We start from the raw sequence: 14,378 nt of genomic DNA on the forward strand, positions 1-14,378 counted from the left end.
CCGAGTGGCGGGCCCGTCGGGACCCCGCAGCCCGCCTCACCCGTGGGCCGCGGAGTGTGAAATGGAGCCGGCAGACCTGACAGTCGTGTCAGTCTCTGGCCTCACGCGCCCCATGTGCCCACAGTGAGCAGATGGACACAGGCCCCCAATCCCTGATGGGGCCCTGAGCTCTGCAGCCATGGCCTTGGGAGGGACCCTGAGGGTGGACCCAGGCCTCCAATGCAGTCTTCCCACATGCGTCCTGGGCCAGCGGTCAGCCCCGGCGGCCAGACGCTGGCTTCCCTGACCATTTTCTTTCCAGGTTCCTTTCTCATCCCGTCTACATGCCCGAGAGTCTGTGGCTGGGTTGGAAGTAAACCTTCCGCTCTCCAGAGGCCGTGCTGTCATGAGCCCCTCGCCCTGTGACAGGCAGTCTGAGGGTCACGTGCACCATCCCAGTAGCGCCTGGCAGGCTCGGACACACTCACCTCCTGCAGGAGACTCAGCTTCTCCAGCTCCCACTGGTGGTCCAGGATGAGGCTGTCACTCCGCGGCCTCCAGCCTGCCAGGTTCTCCTCGCCTCGGACGTAGGCCACAGACGTATCCAGCACCCGCCGGCGCCGGCGCTGCATCCCTGGAAGGGATGCCCAGGAATACGTGCCCCACTGTGGGCTCACCCACCAGAGACAGTGGGCCCCACCCGGCCCCAAGAGCCAGGCCGGCCTCGACCCGGGAGCTAAACGGCAGGCGTCCGCCAGGTCACCTGCCACCTCCTCCCCCTTCCTCTCTCACTCGCCGTGTCCTCCAGCCTCAACAGCTCCGGAGGTCGCAGGTGAGGGACCCCCCGAGTGTCCCCAGGGGACCAGATTCCCTGACTCCCAACAAAGCGCCCCACCCCACGCCCAGGCCAGGGGGCAGGGCAGGTGCCTACCTGGGCTGCCTGCATCGGCCACGCGGCACAGGCCGAGCTCATACACGCCCGTCACGCGGTTGCTGCGGGGGGGGAGGGGGCCGTGTCAGCCGGGCTCCGACTCTCACCACAAACAGGTGTGCACTGGGCACGAGTCCCATGGCCGCCCAGGCGGCCTTGTGCAGGGTGACTGGGTGCCAGGGTCCCTGTGATGCAGTCCCTGTGCTGAAGTCCCCATCCCAGCCTTCCTCTAGGCCCCCCTTTTCCGGGGACTGATGCTTCCAAGGGCACCCCACTAACGCTCTCATGGAGAGCGGCCTGCACTCACCAGGTGACCTCCTGGACGAGAGGGTCACAGCCAGCCCAGGGCCATTCAGTCCTGACCTCACACTCCTTTCTCCCAGAGTAGCCTGGACACGGGCCCATGAGACAGCGTGTGGGGAGCCTCACTGAGTTGACCAGTGATGACCCGGCACCCTCGGCGGGCCCTGCTGCTGGGGCAGGGCCCCTCCTCCCTGCCTCGACATTCTCAGCCATTCCTCCCCACCCCCCAGGAAGGTCCGACCCCTCCCCCCCAAGTGCTGCGAGCCTCCAGGAGGCGCCGGCTCAGCACATGCCCTTCGGGAAGCTCTGTCCAGAGCCCCCTTCCCACCCAGCCCCGCATCACCCAGTTTCTCTAACTGTGCTGGGGTGAGCAGTCCCAGCTGCACAGATCCTGTGGCCCTGGGGAGGAAGGTCACCCTGCAACGGGTGAGCGTGACTCCAAGGCCACCCACGAGGCCCCAGAGTGGACACCTCAGGCCTCCCGCTGCTCCCTGTGGGCGGATCCCAGCTCTCTCATGCTCGTCCACCATGACATCGGTGTCCCCACCAGTGCCCCGTGGCCTCCACTGACCCGGACATCAGGGCCGAGGGAGAGGGACCTGAGGGCAGGGGGCTGGTCAGGAACGGGGCAGGTCCACCTTCCCGTGGGGCCAGCCAGCCCGGAGCGCGTCACCCGACAGGCTGCACAGTGCAGAGCCTAGCCTGGTTCTCACCGTGGCCTGGGCACCAGATGAGGCAGCCCCTCTGCCCACCCGGCGGGCTCACCTCTCTGAGGCCCGCAGGCTCCCACTGCCAAACAGGTTGCGGATGGAGCGCGAAGCGGGCAGCTTGGCGTCGCGGGAGTAGAAGACCATGCAGAAGTCCTTGGTGATGACGGCCGGCTGCGCGCAGTTCTCCATCTGCGGGGGCCAGGTCGGGGGAGGGGGGGCTCAGACACAGGATGCCCCAGGGTGCCTGGCCCAGCCCGCCCCCGGCCCCGCCACCGCCCCCGGCCCCTGCCCCACCCCCACCCCACGGCACAAGAGACACCGCACTGAACCCCAGCCCCAGACCTTCTGGGGCCCCAGGTGGGGAGGGTCGCCACTCCCGCCTCAAGCCAACTCCCCCCAGAAAGAAAGCCACACACCGAGCTGCCGGGGGTCCGGACATCCGTGCAGGGGCCCCAAGCATCCCAGACATGGGCCTCGGCTGCCTCACCATGAAATTGGGGTGACACCCCCCCGACACCTGTGAGGGTCTGACGGGGTCCTGTCTGTGCACCCTGGGTTTGACTCTAAAATGCCACAGGAATGACTTCACAGCAAACGCGGTGCCGTCTTAAACCACAGGTGCTTTGTCCTGAGGCTCGGGGGTTACTGCTGACGAAACTGATGTGTCCTGGGGCTCAGCGTTCTTGGGGCCTGAGCACATCTCATCCCCTGGGGCAGCACATGGGTCCCCATGTTACAGCCAGAGTAATTAGGCTCTGGGGGCAGGGGTGGATGGCTTTGCCTCAACCGTCCTGCTGGCTGCGGACCCCAAACATCCAGATTCCTCACTACTCTGCACCACTTGAAACGCCCGAGCTCCCAGCCTCGTCCTGCACTTTGAGGGGAGGTCATAGCCTGGGACCCTGGCGAGAGGGAAGGGGAAGCTTCTGCTTTTATGTTGCCTGGAACATAGACGCAATGTCTGGTGGTTCTGCAGCCATCTTGCAACCCCAAGAACAAACCCATACACTAAAGATAGCAGAACAGAGTTGGTTAATTGTGAGCACTGCCGTTAAAATTACACAGACTTAACTCAAGGGCTTCAGAAGTCCTCTGAGAAGATAACAGGGGTGACTGGGGTTGTCCAGGGCTAACAAGCACCCTCATTGTCCCTTGGCAGGCAGCTGAGGTCTGGGGACAGGTGATTCTGGTGGCATGCCCTGGGCATAGGTTTCTTGCCTCAATGTAAGCAGAGAGGGTCATGTAGATCTTCTCTCGGTAAGGGGTGACCCGGTTCAGCAGGAGGGAGTTGTGCATGGAGCTGTCCCACGCAGCCTCGAACTGGTAGAAGGTCCTAGAAGGAAGCCGAGACGAGGTAAAAGATAACGGCATGTGGGCTGCTCTCAGCAGGGATGGGGACATGCAGACACACAGACACAGACAGACAGACACGCGTGGGCCACCCGCAGGGAGAGCCGCTGGGGCCGTAGGCACGGAAGCCCAGGTGTCGGTGTCCAGGGAGGACAGACCCCTCCTTACTCAGGACCAGGCCTAGGAGGGGACTCCAGCCACCACCAGGAGAGCCTCAGAGCTCTCAGCTCCACCCTGGGCAGAGGGTGGGAGGTTTCAGCCCCTGGCTCTGGAGCTGAGGCCAGGATAAGAGGATGGGGAAGAGGAGGCAGGAAGGGCGGAGAGGAGAGATAAGGGATGGAGGAGCAAAGGGAGCTGTGATGATGGGAGCAGACAGAGCAGAGACAAGGTGGTGGGGAGACGGTGGGAGGGGGTGGCCGGCTCCACCTGGCCGCGACCAGAGTTAGGAGGTGCCCCGGCCTCTCCCTGGACCTGAAGGAGCCTGCCCCGGTTTGCCAAAACTCTCCAGGGCCATCTCCTCCGCCAACCGACTCGCCCTCGGGAGGAGGATGCTAGGGGTGGAAACCGGGGTGGTCCCTTGCGGACCTCATGGCCTCTGCCCACCACGGGCAGGCCCCGTGGGAGGTGGGTCCCACACAGCACAGAGCAGGCAGTGGTCAATTCTTTCCCTACTCCCTAACCTGGAAGGCAATGACCCAAGTGTAAGCCAGTGGCCTGGCCTGAAGACCCCTGAGGGTAGCTCGAGCAGCCCCGGGGCCAGGGTGCTGGCACCACAGATGGCCTGGTGGCCTCCGCTCCGGGGCAGGCTCCCTGCTGTTTCAGCTTCCCACTGCAGAGCTCCTAAACCCTCACCTTAGGCCAGGCGCAGCTTTGTTTAGGACTGCCATATTTGAGGTGGGAATTTGCCTCAATCCACCACGTGGCTGCATCACCGGGGCCCGTCGGGCAGCCCCCAGCCTCGCCTGGTTCCCATCCAAGCATCCTCACAAAGACAGCTGGGAAACATGACCACACCAGCAGCCATGCCGCGGCACATGCCCCGACACGGCCGGGTCCCTTTGGAGGACCCAGCCCCACCCAGGAGTGCAGAGGGCGGAGGAGAGGGGCCGCGTTGGGGCGGACAGCTCCATGGCCACCCGTCTCTCCAGGGCGTGGTCCAGGGCGCGGGAGAAGCAGCGGGACAGGGCAGGGCAGCTATGGGACACGTCACCGAGGACAGGGAGCCGGAGGAAGGACGTGAGGACAGTGGGGTGACCAGAGGATGGGCAGAGAGCACAGGGAGACATCGGGAGGAGAAAGGGAACTGAAAATCAGAAGAGGACAGGCCACGCACGTGAGCGTGGAGGAGAAAAGGGAGCTGTACCTAGTGTCACTTCCGAACGAAACGCTAACGGCGAGGTGGCCAGGACAAACACGTACACACACAGAAGAAATTCACGTCAGAACACGCGCCATCACCCGGCCAGAGACCAGCTAACTGACGGAGCAGGCGGGCGCCATGCCGACCCAGCCACGAGGCTGCTGACCGCTGTCCCCTGGGGCCCAGACGTGGCCCACGGGGGTGGGGGGCTCAAGGAGGGCACAGCCCACTCCGAGCCCCCAGCCCAGGCGCTGCAGGCACCCCTTTCCCCCATATCCGCAGCAAGAGCCTTGGTATCCCAGCAGGACCAGGCAAGCGTCCCTGGAGACACAACCCTGACCCAGAGGGATGCCCTCTGTCCCCGGGTCCCCAAATGCCCCAGCTCTGAGAGGCCAGGCCTGCGGACAGAGCCCAAGGCCCACTGCAGCTCAGCTCAGAACAAACGCCCCCCCGACAGCCCAGCTCCAAATGCCTCGGCCTATCATCGGACACCTGTGCCCTGCCTGCTGGACGGACGATGGGCAGTCACTGTCTCTGCCGCCTCGAGAAGTCCTTCGGGTTAAGGGAGCTAGTGCAGAGCTGAGAACAGGACCTGGGCAGCACCACGGTTATCATGAGCCCTCACCCCAGGAGGCCCGACGGCGTGCTGGGCCCAGCCTGAGCACCCCGCTTCCCGTAGGCCCACCCCAAATCCTCCTGCTGGCCCAGGGCATGGCTCAGTGCTGCCCCCTCCACCCGCGTGCCTCCAACATCGCTAAAGAACACTGCTGGCTTGCTTCCCCCTGCAAGTGCCCTGAGTGGAGCCCGCCTCAGCAGGGTGGCCGAGTGGCAGCCCCCCATGTGGGACTCAGGTAGCCACGTGGGAGGCCCTGAACTTGCAGGGTGTGGGAGGCCCTGACTGATACCCCTCGATCATGCGGCAGGACTCAGCAGGGCTGAGATGGAGCCCCTGTGCCTGCAGGATGTGCCTGGGAGGTATGGCGACCACACCAGGACCCCTGAGCATGAAGGACCCTCTTGGGGTCTTTCTGGGCATGAGGTCACCCAGGGAGGGCACCTCCGCCCCCTGCAGTGAGGCTCACTCTGCCCGAGTGACAATCAGGCAGCCCCCAAAATAATCTGAGAGGAAGTTGTGGCCCAGACATGGGGTCCCTGGACCCCAGCACCCGCACTGGGAACTTGTCAGAAAGGCAGGTCCTCAGGCCCCCACCCACGAAGGTAGGAATTCGGGGGTGGGGTCGCCTCCCGAGCAGAGCAGCCAAGCTTCCCCATCGGCTCAGCCCGTCACCCCACGGACTCTCTGGATTCAGCCCACTCCGGGGAAACAGGTCTGGAACAGGGGCGGCCCCGTGCCTCCCTCCAGCGAGGCCGTCCCAGGCCCCTGCCCGGGACTTCCAGTCCTTTGCCCTTCAATCTGTGTGCTGTCCTCTGGGACCCTGTTTCAGAGAAAGGGGCAATGGGCGGGCCAGGCTGCGTGCACAATGGAGCTGTGGGGGGTCCTGTAGGTCCCTGCTGGACAGAAGATGCCTGTAAGCACAGCCCTTCTGGGGCGGGGGAGCCCAGGAGCCAGGGGCCCCTCTTCTCAGGACCCGCTGGTCCACATCCAGAGCCTCCAGCTGACTTCCTGACTCGGACCACCTCAAGCCAGGCAGGGACGTGGTCCTGGACAAGGAGGCCTCCTGGTGGCTCTCCTCCAGCCAAAGGGCTTGGGCAGCAGGAGCTCGGAAACAGGGCTGCCCCCATCGCAGCTCCAGGACATAAAGCTTGGCCCTCAAACACGCGAGGACGTGCGGGGGTAAACTGGAAACTCACTTAAAAAGTTTTGTTGACAAAGAAAATGTCATATGCTGTAAAACGTTTTTCCCATCTCAATTCTTGCTCACAAGGGCTGAGACTGCGTGGGCGGGCAGCGGCCCAGCCACCAGCAGGCCGCGGGTCGTGGGCGGGTGCTCCGTTTCCTCTCGGCTTTGTGGAACGGGAGCCCGCGTTCGCCCCGCCTGCGCACAATGTGCAGGCTGCAGGGGGCCTGGGGGCTGGTCCTCATCTCAGCTGGGCTGCCGTGGACTCTCCAGGCTCCCACCACAAGCGCCTGGTTACTCTGTATGTGACTGTCCCTCACCTGCTGCCGAGGGCCCATCCGAGCACATTCAGACAAGACAAGTGTCACAGCCACTGTGCGCCAACAGGCAGCCATGGTGGGCGTCCTGATGCGGACGGGCCTGCTGAGAATCCGAAAATTAAATCTCATGCTCAAGGTTTCAACCAGAAGCTCGTTACGCTCTGGGAAGTACGTTTCTCGAAAGAGTGTCACTGTCAGGAGTGGCTCAGGTTCTCGGGGAAAATGACCTGACGGGAAGGCTGCCAGGGCCGAGCCCCCGGGCTGCAGCCAGGACAGCCCCCTGTCCAGTGGGGGCGTGACCCCGGAGTGCGGGCACGCAGCTAAGAGCAGGGGAGGCCCCCAACCTCAGCCTCGGAATTCTGCTCAGCGTCTGGACCAGACACATGCATGGCCGGAGGAAGGAGAGCAGAGGGGACAAGTGAAGTCCCAGGCCAGGCTCTGCGCTTCCTGGGGACAGACCATTCCTGGCTTAGGCCTGAATTCCCCTTCCTGACTCCTGGAAGGATGCGGCTCACACGTGACGGGTGAGTGGGTGGGTGAGTGGGTGAGGGGCACTGTGGCCCCGTAGACGGCACAGCCTGGCAGGACAGAAGGGGAAACGCAACAAGAAACCATATCTGGACCCTTCCCAGGGGGCTGTGGCACCCCTTGGGGCACCTGGGCACCATTTGGAGCATCCAACCCTGTGCCTGGTGGAATGGGTGGGGGGTCACCGTGGGCTGCCCTGCTCCCTAGCCCCTCCTCCACAGTCCACACTTTCGAGGGGCTGGCGGATCCTTTCTGCTCTGGGAGCTGGAACCCTGCAGCCCAGGCAGGAGCGCGAGCCTGGAAGGATGTGCAGAAAGGTGGCAAGTGTGACCCGACTCTTCGCAGACCGTGGGTTGTGTCACAAACCCCCTCCTCGCCTCCACGTGTCTTGGGCAGCTCTGAGCTGTGCGTGTGAGACCCTCGTATCTTAGTGGGGCTCCTTTGGCAAAATGGGAGTGGTTAGTACAAACAGTGGGCTTTCTGCTCAGGAGCTATGTGCTTTAAATTAATTAGGAGTGTTTTCAATTAAATGCTGACAAGGTCATGAACAGAGTTGCAGAAGCGAGGCCCCTGCGAGAGCTTTTTGTGCATCACCTCATTTAACCTCACAACCTCCTCAGGCAAGGCCCAACAGACTCCCCATTAACAGGGAGGAAGAAAACAAGGTTCCAGAACATTCTGCACTTGCCCATATTCACACAGCCAGCCAAGGGCACAGCCAGGCCTCCCCAGCCCAGTCGGTGCAGCCCCGGGTCCCCACTCAGCCCAAGAGTCTGGGACAAGACCCTTCGTCCATCACCGCTTGTCCCATCTGCTCAAGTTCCTAGGGTGGACCCGATGTAGGGGCACCCAGCACAGGGGCTTCCTGCCCTGCAGAACGGGGCCCGGGAAGGAGGCACCAGCCCGTCTCAGGGCTCTGACCCCTCCTCCCTCTCAGCACCCCGAGCCTGCTCTGCAAAGCAGGGCCCGGGAAGGAGGCACTAGTTAGCCCATCTCGGGGCTCCTCCTCCCTCTCAGCACCCCGAGCCCCCTCTGGGAGGCCAAGTCCACTGGGGGCCAGTGAGCCCACCTCTGAAATTGGGGACGGGGGCCTCCTGCTCAGGGGCAGGGGTGAGGTCCTCGTGAAGTCTGGGGCTGGCGAAGGAGGCCCTGCTGAGAAGGGAAACAGGACCCCCTCCTTCCCTGGTGCCATGTCTCCACTTGGCCACAGGGTATGTTTCCATTTTACCCAGAACCTTCCTGGAGGAGCAAGATATTTGTAGGGGGGCGTCCAAGACCAGCCAAAGCACACCTCTATCGTGCTGGCCGTTGTAGAGATGCAAACTTGAACAAAATGTCCACACACACCCCCGACTGTGCAGTCGTACTGATGGGCTTGGAAGTTTCCACTCATCAGGGAAACAGGCGCTAAACCGGGTCCACCCCAGGGATGAACATGAGCAGATGGGATCCCACCCCAGAGACTTCCTAGGCAGGCTGCAGCCGCCTCAGCCAGCCCCGTTCCCCTCCAGGACCAGCAAGCAGGTCACCACCTCCAGGGAGCCTTCCAGACTGCCCCAGAGAGCCAGGTCCCTGCTCTCGATCCTGCAGGGCTGTGACCCTCCTCCGGTGCAGCCACCACTGCAGTTTCCCTTGACAGGGTCTCTGCCTCACCAAGCTGGTGTCCCCGGGGAGGGCCTGCAGCTGCCTTTGCAAAAGATCTGCTCCTGGAGAAGACGCCTGTGTGTGCGCGCCCTCGGGGACACACCAACGGAACCACAGCCTGCTCGCGGCCCCGCGGGGCCTCTGCTGCGACTGCCCGGGGCACGTGTGCAGGGACCGTCTGTGCTGACCACCACAGCCGTGACCCACAAGGAAACTAGCCCCAGAAGGGCCTGTTGTGCCCCCACCCTGGCCTGGGGCTCTGTCCAGGAAAGGGCAGGCACCACCCTGCCCCCTCCCTGCAGCTTGAAGACTCAGACGCTCCTGTGGGGGCCTCCCTGCTGCTCCTTTCAGCGTTCAAAACAGGGACCCACAGCACCCCCCACAGGGACCCCGAAGGCGACGGCCCTGCCCCTTCACCAGGAACAGACTAGAGTCTCACGGAAAAGCCTGGATTAGGGACCGTGACGTCCATCCCTAGGGTCTTCCAGACCCTGCACCTGGCCGCCGTGGGCCAGGGCCTCACTCAAGGCGGGGAGGGATCCCCGGTCCCTGGCCCAGGAGCCCGTGCCTCTGAGTGACTCCAAAGCCTGGGCTCTTGACGACTTTACCCCCCCCCCCACTTCTAAAAGGGCGTGTGGCAGCCACACCAGGAGCATGGCTGGAGTCGCCCACCTGGCCGGGCGAGGGGCTCACACCCAGGGTGGGAGGTGCAGTGTGGAGGTCTCCAGCCGGGCTGTTCCTGTCTGCCCCTGGTCCTGCACCCGCCACGGCCCCTTCCCCGTCTGTTCTCTTTCACTTTGCAGGGAGTGGGGCGGGGGCAGCGGAGGCAGCCTGGCCGCCAGCCAGGCCCACATGCAAGACCCCTGCTCCCGCTCTTCCGGGAGGGGGAGGGGAGGGGCGGGCAGGGCTGGGGTCCGGGAGCGGGAGGCCAGCCAGCGTCTAAGGGAAGGCAGGGGACTACCAAAGCAGCAAAATCAAGAGTGGGGCGGGGGCTCAGCCAAGGGAAGGTGAGGAGAAGAAAGCCGTAAAGAATTAAAAACAAAGAAGTGTTCCAAGGAAATAAACTAACAAGGAAGGTGGGAGGAACAGGAGGGAGAGGGGAGCAAGTGTGGAAGGGATCCAGAAAGCTGAAATGAAATTTCAGGGCCGTGGGAACGGGGAGGAGAGGCTGAAATAAAACCAAGGGGCACAAATGGTACCTAGGCATGTCCGAATCAAGAAACTGCCTGCAAAACACAAACAATCACAGGTTAGTGAGGGCAGGGCCGGGCGCCGGGCAGCGGGGCAGCGGGGCAGCGCGGAGAGAAGCCGTCCGCGGCGGCAGGCCCACTCTGAGCCGGGGAAGGCGGCAAGCGTGGGGCCTTGGAGCGGGAGGAGGCCAAGGCCGCAGCAAAGCCGGTGGGCAGCCCGAGGCTCTGAGGCCCGAGCCAGGCCTGGGTCTCAGAGGCTCTGTGCCTGCGGGGGAGGAGGGCCTGCCTGATCGCCGTCAGACCAGACGGGCCCATCGCAGCTCCGAGGATGCCAGCCGTGGTCCAGGGAAGAGGAGGGCCCTGGGGAGCCTCAGAACAGAGCCTGCCTGGGGACAACCACTAAGAGGTCCCTGAGGCTGCTCCGGGCAGGGCTGGGGTGGGGTTGTGCTGGCCTGTGCAGCATGGCAGGAGCCAAGCGGGGCCAAAGCGGCTGCAGGCAAGGTCCCCGGCCCCGCCCGTGTGCGTGCTTCTCCACCCCTGGGCCTGAGGGTCTGGGCCTCACTCCCCACAGCCCCGAGGCCGCAGGATGGAAGCCCTTCAGTGGCGAGTCCTCGGGCCTCCAGGAACGGGGCGAAGCTGTTTAGCCAAAGCCCCACTGAGCCCAGGTCCAGCGCAGTCTCCTAAGCTGCCAAGGACTGCGCCTGGGACGTGGCCCCCACGTGCCCCGAGCAGCCGTGCTGGCCGGAGGATGGGAACCCAGAAACACTTCAGCGCAGAGGGACAGTGCAGGGCAGAGGCCCAAAGCCACCCCCCACCACCTTTGTCACCCCAAGAATCTAGGAGTTTCCAGGGCAAAGGAAGAGTCAGAGGTCGGGGGAATGCTGAGCGCATCCTCCAGCTCAAAGTGGACTCAGCATGGCAGACATTCCCCTCCCTGTGGCACAGGCCCTGCCGGGCCCACCTTCCCCGGGGTCCCCGCCCCTGAAGGCCCAGGCACAGCCCATGTCCCTCAGGGCAGCCTGCGTGGGGGCGCCAGGCCCTCTCTGCAGTGTCCCCAGGGTGTGTTCTCACGGCGTCAGGCCCACCCACACTGTGTCTCACCCCCCCCCCCACCCCTGTAAGCCCAGCCAGCCTGCCAGGGCGCCGCTGCATGCAGGAACACCCCTAGCACTCTTCACCTCAGCCCCTCCCTCCTCCAGGCATACGCACAGGGTGACTTCCTTCTGGAAGGTTTCTGAGCAAGGCTGGAACCAGAGCCACGCCTGCCCCTGCTGGGGTCTCTGCCCTTGCCCCCCAGCTGCCCACACTGCAGAATGGTTTCCTTATGCCCACCCTCTGGGGAGCCTATGAAGACGCGCTCCACCTGGGCCCAGGACCCTCTGTCCTTAGGATCTGGCTCTCCTTGCAAGGCTGGGGTCCCCCACCCCGCTCCAAGCACATCCAGCCCTCAAGACGCAGGGCTGTGGGTCCACCCGCAGTTCGCGCTCAGGACCAGCTCTCGGCCTCTGCCTCAGGGGCCAGGTCAAGCCCTCGGGTCTCAGGGGCATCCTCCCCATGTCCCCAGACCCCTAGGAAAGCAGCATCTGAGACACAGCCAAGCCTGCCAACGTCCCCCCAAGAGGGCTGCTCTTAGCAGCCGGGAGCTGCCCACCCCTGCTCGGCCCCCAGATGCCTCCTCCTCGAGCCTGCCCAGCCTAGCAAACAGGACAGGGCTGGTATGTCATGGATGGCTGGGGGGCCCCAGGGGCTCCCGCGCCCCATCCGCTGCCCCAGGTGCGGTTGAGCTCAGGTTGCCCAGCTGCGGACACTGTGGCCATTACGAGGGCGCTTGGAAAGGAACAGCCCGGTGACGAGGAGCGTGTGCCAAGCCATGCCAGTGGGCATGCCCCCACCCCGGGACGCCAGATTGCCGACCCAGTGCAGCTCTGAACTCCTCCAAGACCCCCGCCTGAGGACCCCTGCAGAGGGTACAGACTTGCCCGCAGCAGTGCGGTTGGGAAACCCAGGCCTGTTTGTCCACCCACTGCCCCTTGCTGCCCACCCGCCCACGATACCCCCGAGGGCAGGACCCAACTCATCCACCAGCAACGCCCACGCAGCCCCTCCATCAGATGACCGAATGAGCTGGCCGGGTGAATGCATGAGCCGGTGACAGGACAGTGTGCAGACCATCTCGCTGGGGACTTCAAGGCCATGAGCCCCCCCCCCCCCGGCACCCATTCCTGGACATGTGTGGAAGGGGGTCCTGGAAGGCTTTGGGGCCGGACATGGCCTGTGTGGCTGGACCCCACGTGGCCAGGTGGGCGGACTGAGAACACACCCTGGTCCTGACTCGGACCGTCTCCAGGGAGTTGGGAACAGACCTGCTGCCGCCCCCCAAGGGGACTCACCGGTCGTCCTGGGCCGGGTAGATGTAACCAGACGAGAGGATGTTGAGAGACAGGATGTTGGGGTCGATCAGAGACTCGTCTGTTTCCGGGGTGTTTCGGATGCGACCTACAGGAAAGGGCAACTGCCTGGACCGGAGCCTCGAACCCAAGGCCACATCAGGGAACTGGCTCCCCGTGGCCACAAGCGCACCTGGCAAGAGGCCCCCACAGGGCCGGCAGCTGGCCGGGGTGCCGGCTTCTGCCACCTTCCCGGCAGCTTAAGTTCTGAGTTTCTTGGTTTCTCAGTCACAAATGACCCCCTCACTGTCTCCCTCGGCCCCAACGGACAGAGTCCAGTCACTCACCCTAGAACTCACAGGCCCTGCTACCTGTTGGACAAGGAAACCTGAGCAAGACGAGGGGAAAGCGCTCCCTCCTCTCCTTGTGCTTAGAGAAGAAAGAAAGACGGCAAGCACTGTCTGCGGCGTGAGCCTCTCCCGCGGGGGCGTTTCCCGCAGGGGCCCCCCCCCCGCCCGCTGCCCACGCTGGGCGCGCTGCGGCTGCTCCGTCCGCAAAGGCGCCGGAACCACTGCCAGCCGGGGCTCCCGCCTGGCGGCCCCGCTCCTCACGTCTTGCTCTGGTGGTGATGGTTAAGCTGGCCGCTCTGCTTCCTCGAGGAACAAGCACTAGCTAACTTTCTCTGTTAAGCCAGAAAGGAATCACCGAGCCTCCCCTCCAGGAGACAAAGCAAAGCCCAACGCTCGGCCGGGGTTCTGTGTCTGCGGCCAGGGCTGCCTGCTCCGCTTCCTGGAAACTTCCTGCAACATTTGAGTTCTGGGAGGAGGCGGGTGGGAGTTTCCTAAAAAGTGTCCCCCCAGCAGTGTGTCCCCGCGGCTGGAGGCTGAGGGGGGCGGGCCCCCACCACCCCACTGCCCACAATCCCACACTTCGGGCTGCAGGACAATGGGTCCCTCATCACTGCCCTGCTGCTACACCCTCAGAGCCGCCTCTGCGAGTCCCAGGGACACTGCCCGTGAGCCACGGCCCACTGGACACAGAAACACCCGACACATGGCCTCCGGGGACCCGCAGCTCCAGGGCAGGGCGGGGCGGTGGCCTCAAGCCGATGACACACGGGAGTGGACAGCTGTCCCTGTCCTTGAATGGAATGCGGGCAAGCTCTTCACAGCTTGGCGAAGGAAGCATTTCTGGTAGATGAAATAGTTCGCGACGTAAGCCGCCAGAACCACAGCAGGGTACGTTTCTGTTGTTTTAAGCCACCCAGTTCGTGATGCTTTGTTACAACAGCCCTAGCAAACTAATGCGGTGATTAAATAGGGATGTAGGATCATCACCTGGGTCCAGGCCCTTCTTTTCAGGGGAGGGACTGAGGCACAGAGAGGCTAAGTGACTCAGCCAAAGTCACACAGCACTGGGAGAAGAGCTGCAGTCAGAACTCAGGCGTCTGGCCCGGGGGCTGGGGGTGGGGGTGGGGTCTGTGCTCTTCCCACCAACCCTGCCCAGCCCCCAAGGCAGCCCCCACCCGCCTCACTCACCCACAACCAGCTCGCGCACTTCCTTCCAGTGGATGTGGCTGCCTGTCTCGTGCAGCAGGGTCACAGTTATCCGTCTCTGGATGCCCTGCCAGGCACCGGGAGAGAGGACATGGTCAGATGGTCTGGGGACCACGCAGGGTCGAGGAGGGAACGGGGGGCAGGCAAGGGCAAGGGCAGAAAGGGCTTCGCACCTGGTGGAGCAGGAAGGTCCCCATGCAAGGCATCCCGCCACGGTGGTCCACCACTGCAGGGATGTAACTGGGAGAGAGACAGGAGAGGTGAGGGCCCCACCCACAGCACAGGCACCCGTGCCGAGGAGCAAAAAGGGTGAGAACAGGA

The 14,378-nt window shown here is 63.9% G+C and overlaps 1 protein-coding gene and 1 long non-coding RNA gene across 18 annotated transcripts in view; one reads left to right on the forward strand and one right to left on the reverse strand.

Annotated features, from left to right (window-relative positions):
• KIF1A (kinesin family member 1A) overlaps positions 1–14,378 on the reverse strand; it is an 83,757-nt gene that overhangs the window by 7,165 nt on the left and 62,214 nt on the right. For 11 of the 17 annotated variants that reach the window (XM_074364676.1, XM_074364670.1, XM_074364669.1 and 8 more), the window contains 8 exons: positions 14,231–14,297; positions 14,040–14,124; positions 12,505–12,610; positions 10,124–10,150; positions 3,142–3,256; positions 1,979–2,112; positions 911–972; positions 468–613 (listed from right to left, as the gene is read on the reverse strand). In XM_074364676.1, the coding sequence (XP_074220777.1) occupies positions 468–613; positions 911–972; positions 1,979–2,112; positions 3,142–3,256; positions 10,124–10,150; positions 12,505–12,610; positions 14,040–14,124; positions 14,231–14,297 (742 nt within the window). The other 6 variants (XM_074364677.1, XM_074364671.1, XM_074364675.1 and 3 more) reach the window with 2 other exon arrangements.
• On the forward strand, positions 595–6,492 carry LOC141577773 (uncharacterized). Its single transcript, XR_012507243.1, has 2 exons — positions 595–811; positions 1,294–6,492. It is a non-coding gene; the product is annotated as an uncharacterized LOC141577773 (long non-coding RNA).

Source organism: Camelus bactrianus, chromosome 5, assembly GCF_048773025.1.
Source record: "Camelus bactrianus isolate YW-2024 breed Bactrian camel chromosome 5, ASM4877302v1, whole genome shotgun sequence".
Lineage (NCBI taxonomy): Eukaryota > Metazoa > Chordata > Mammalia > Artiodactyla > Camelidae > Camelus > Camelus bactrianus.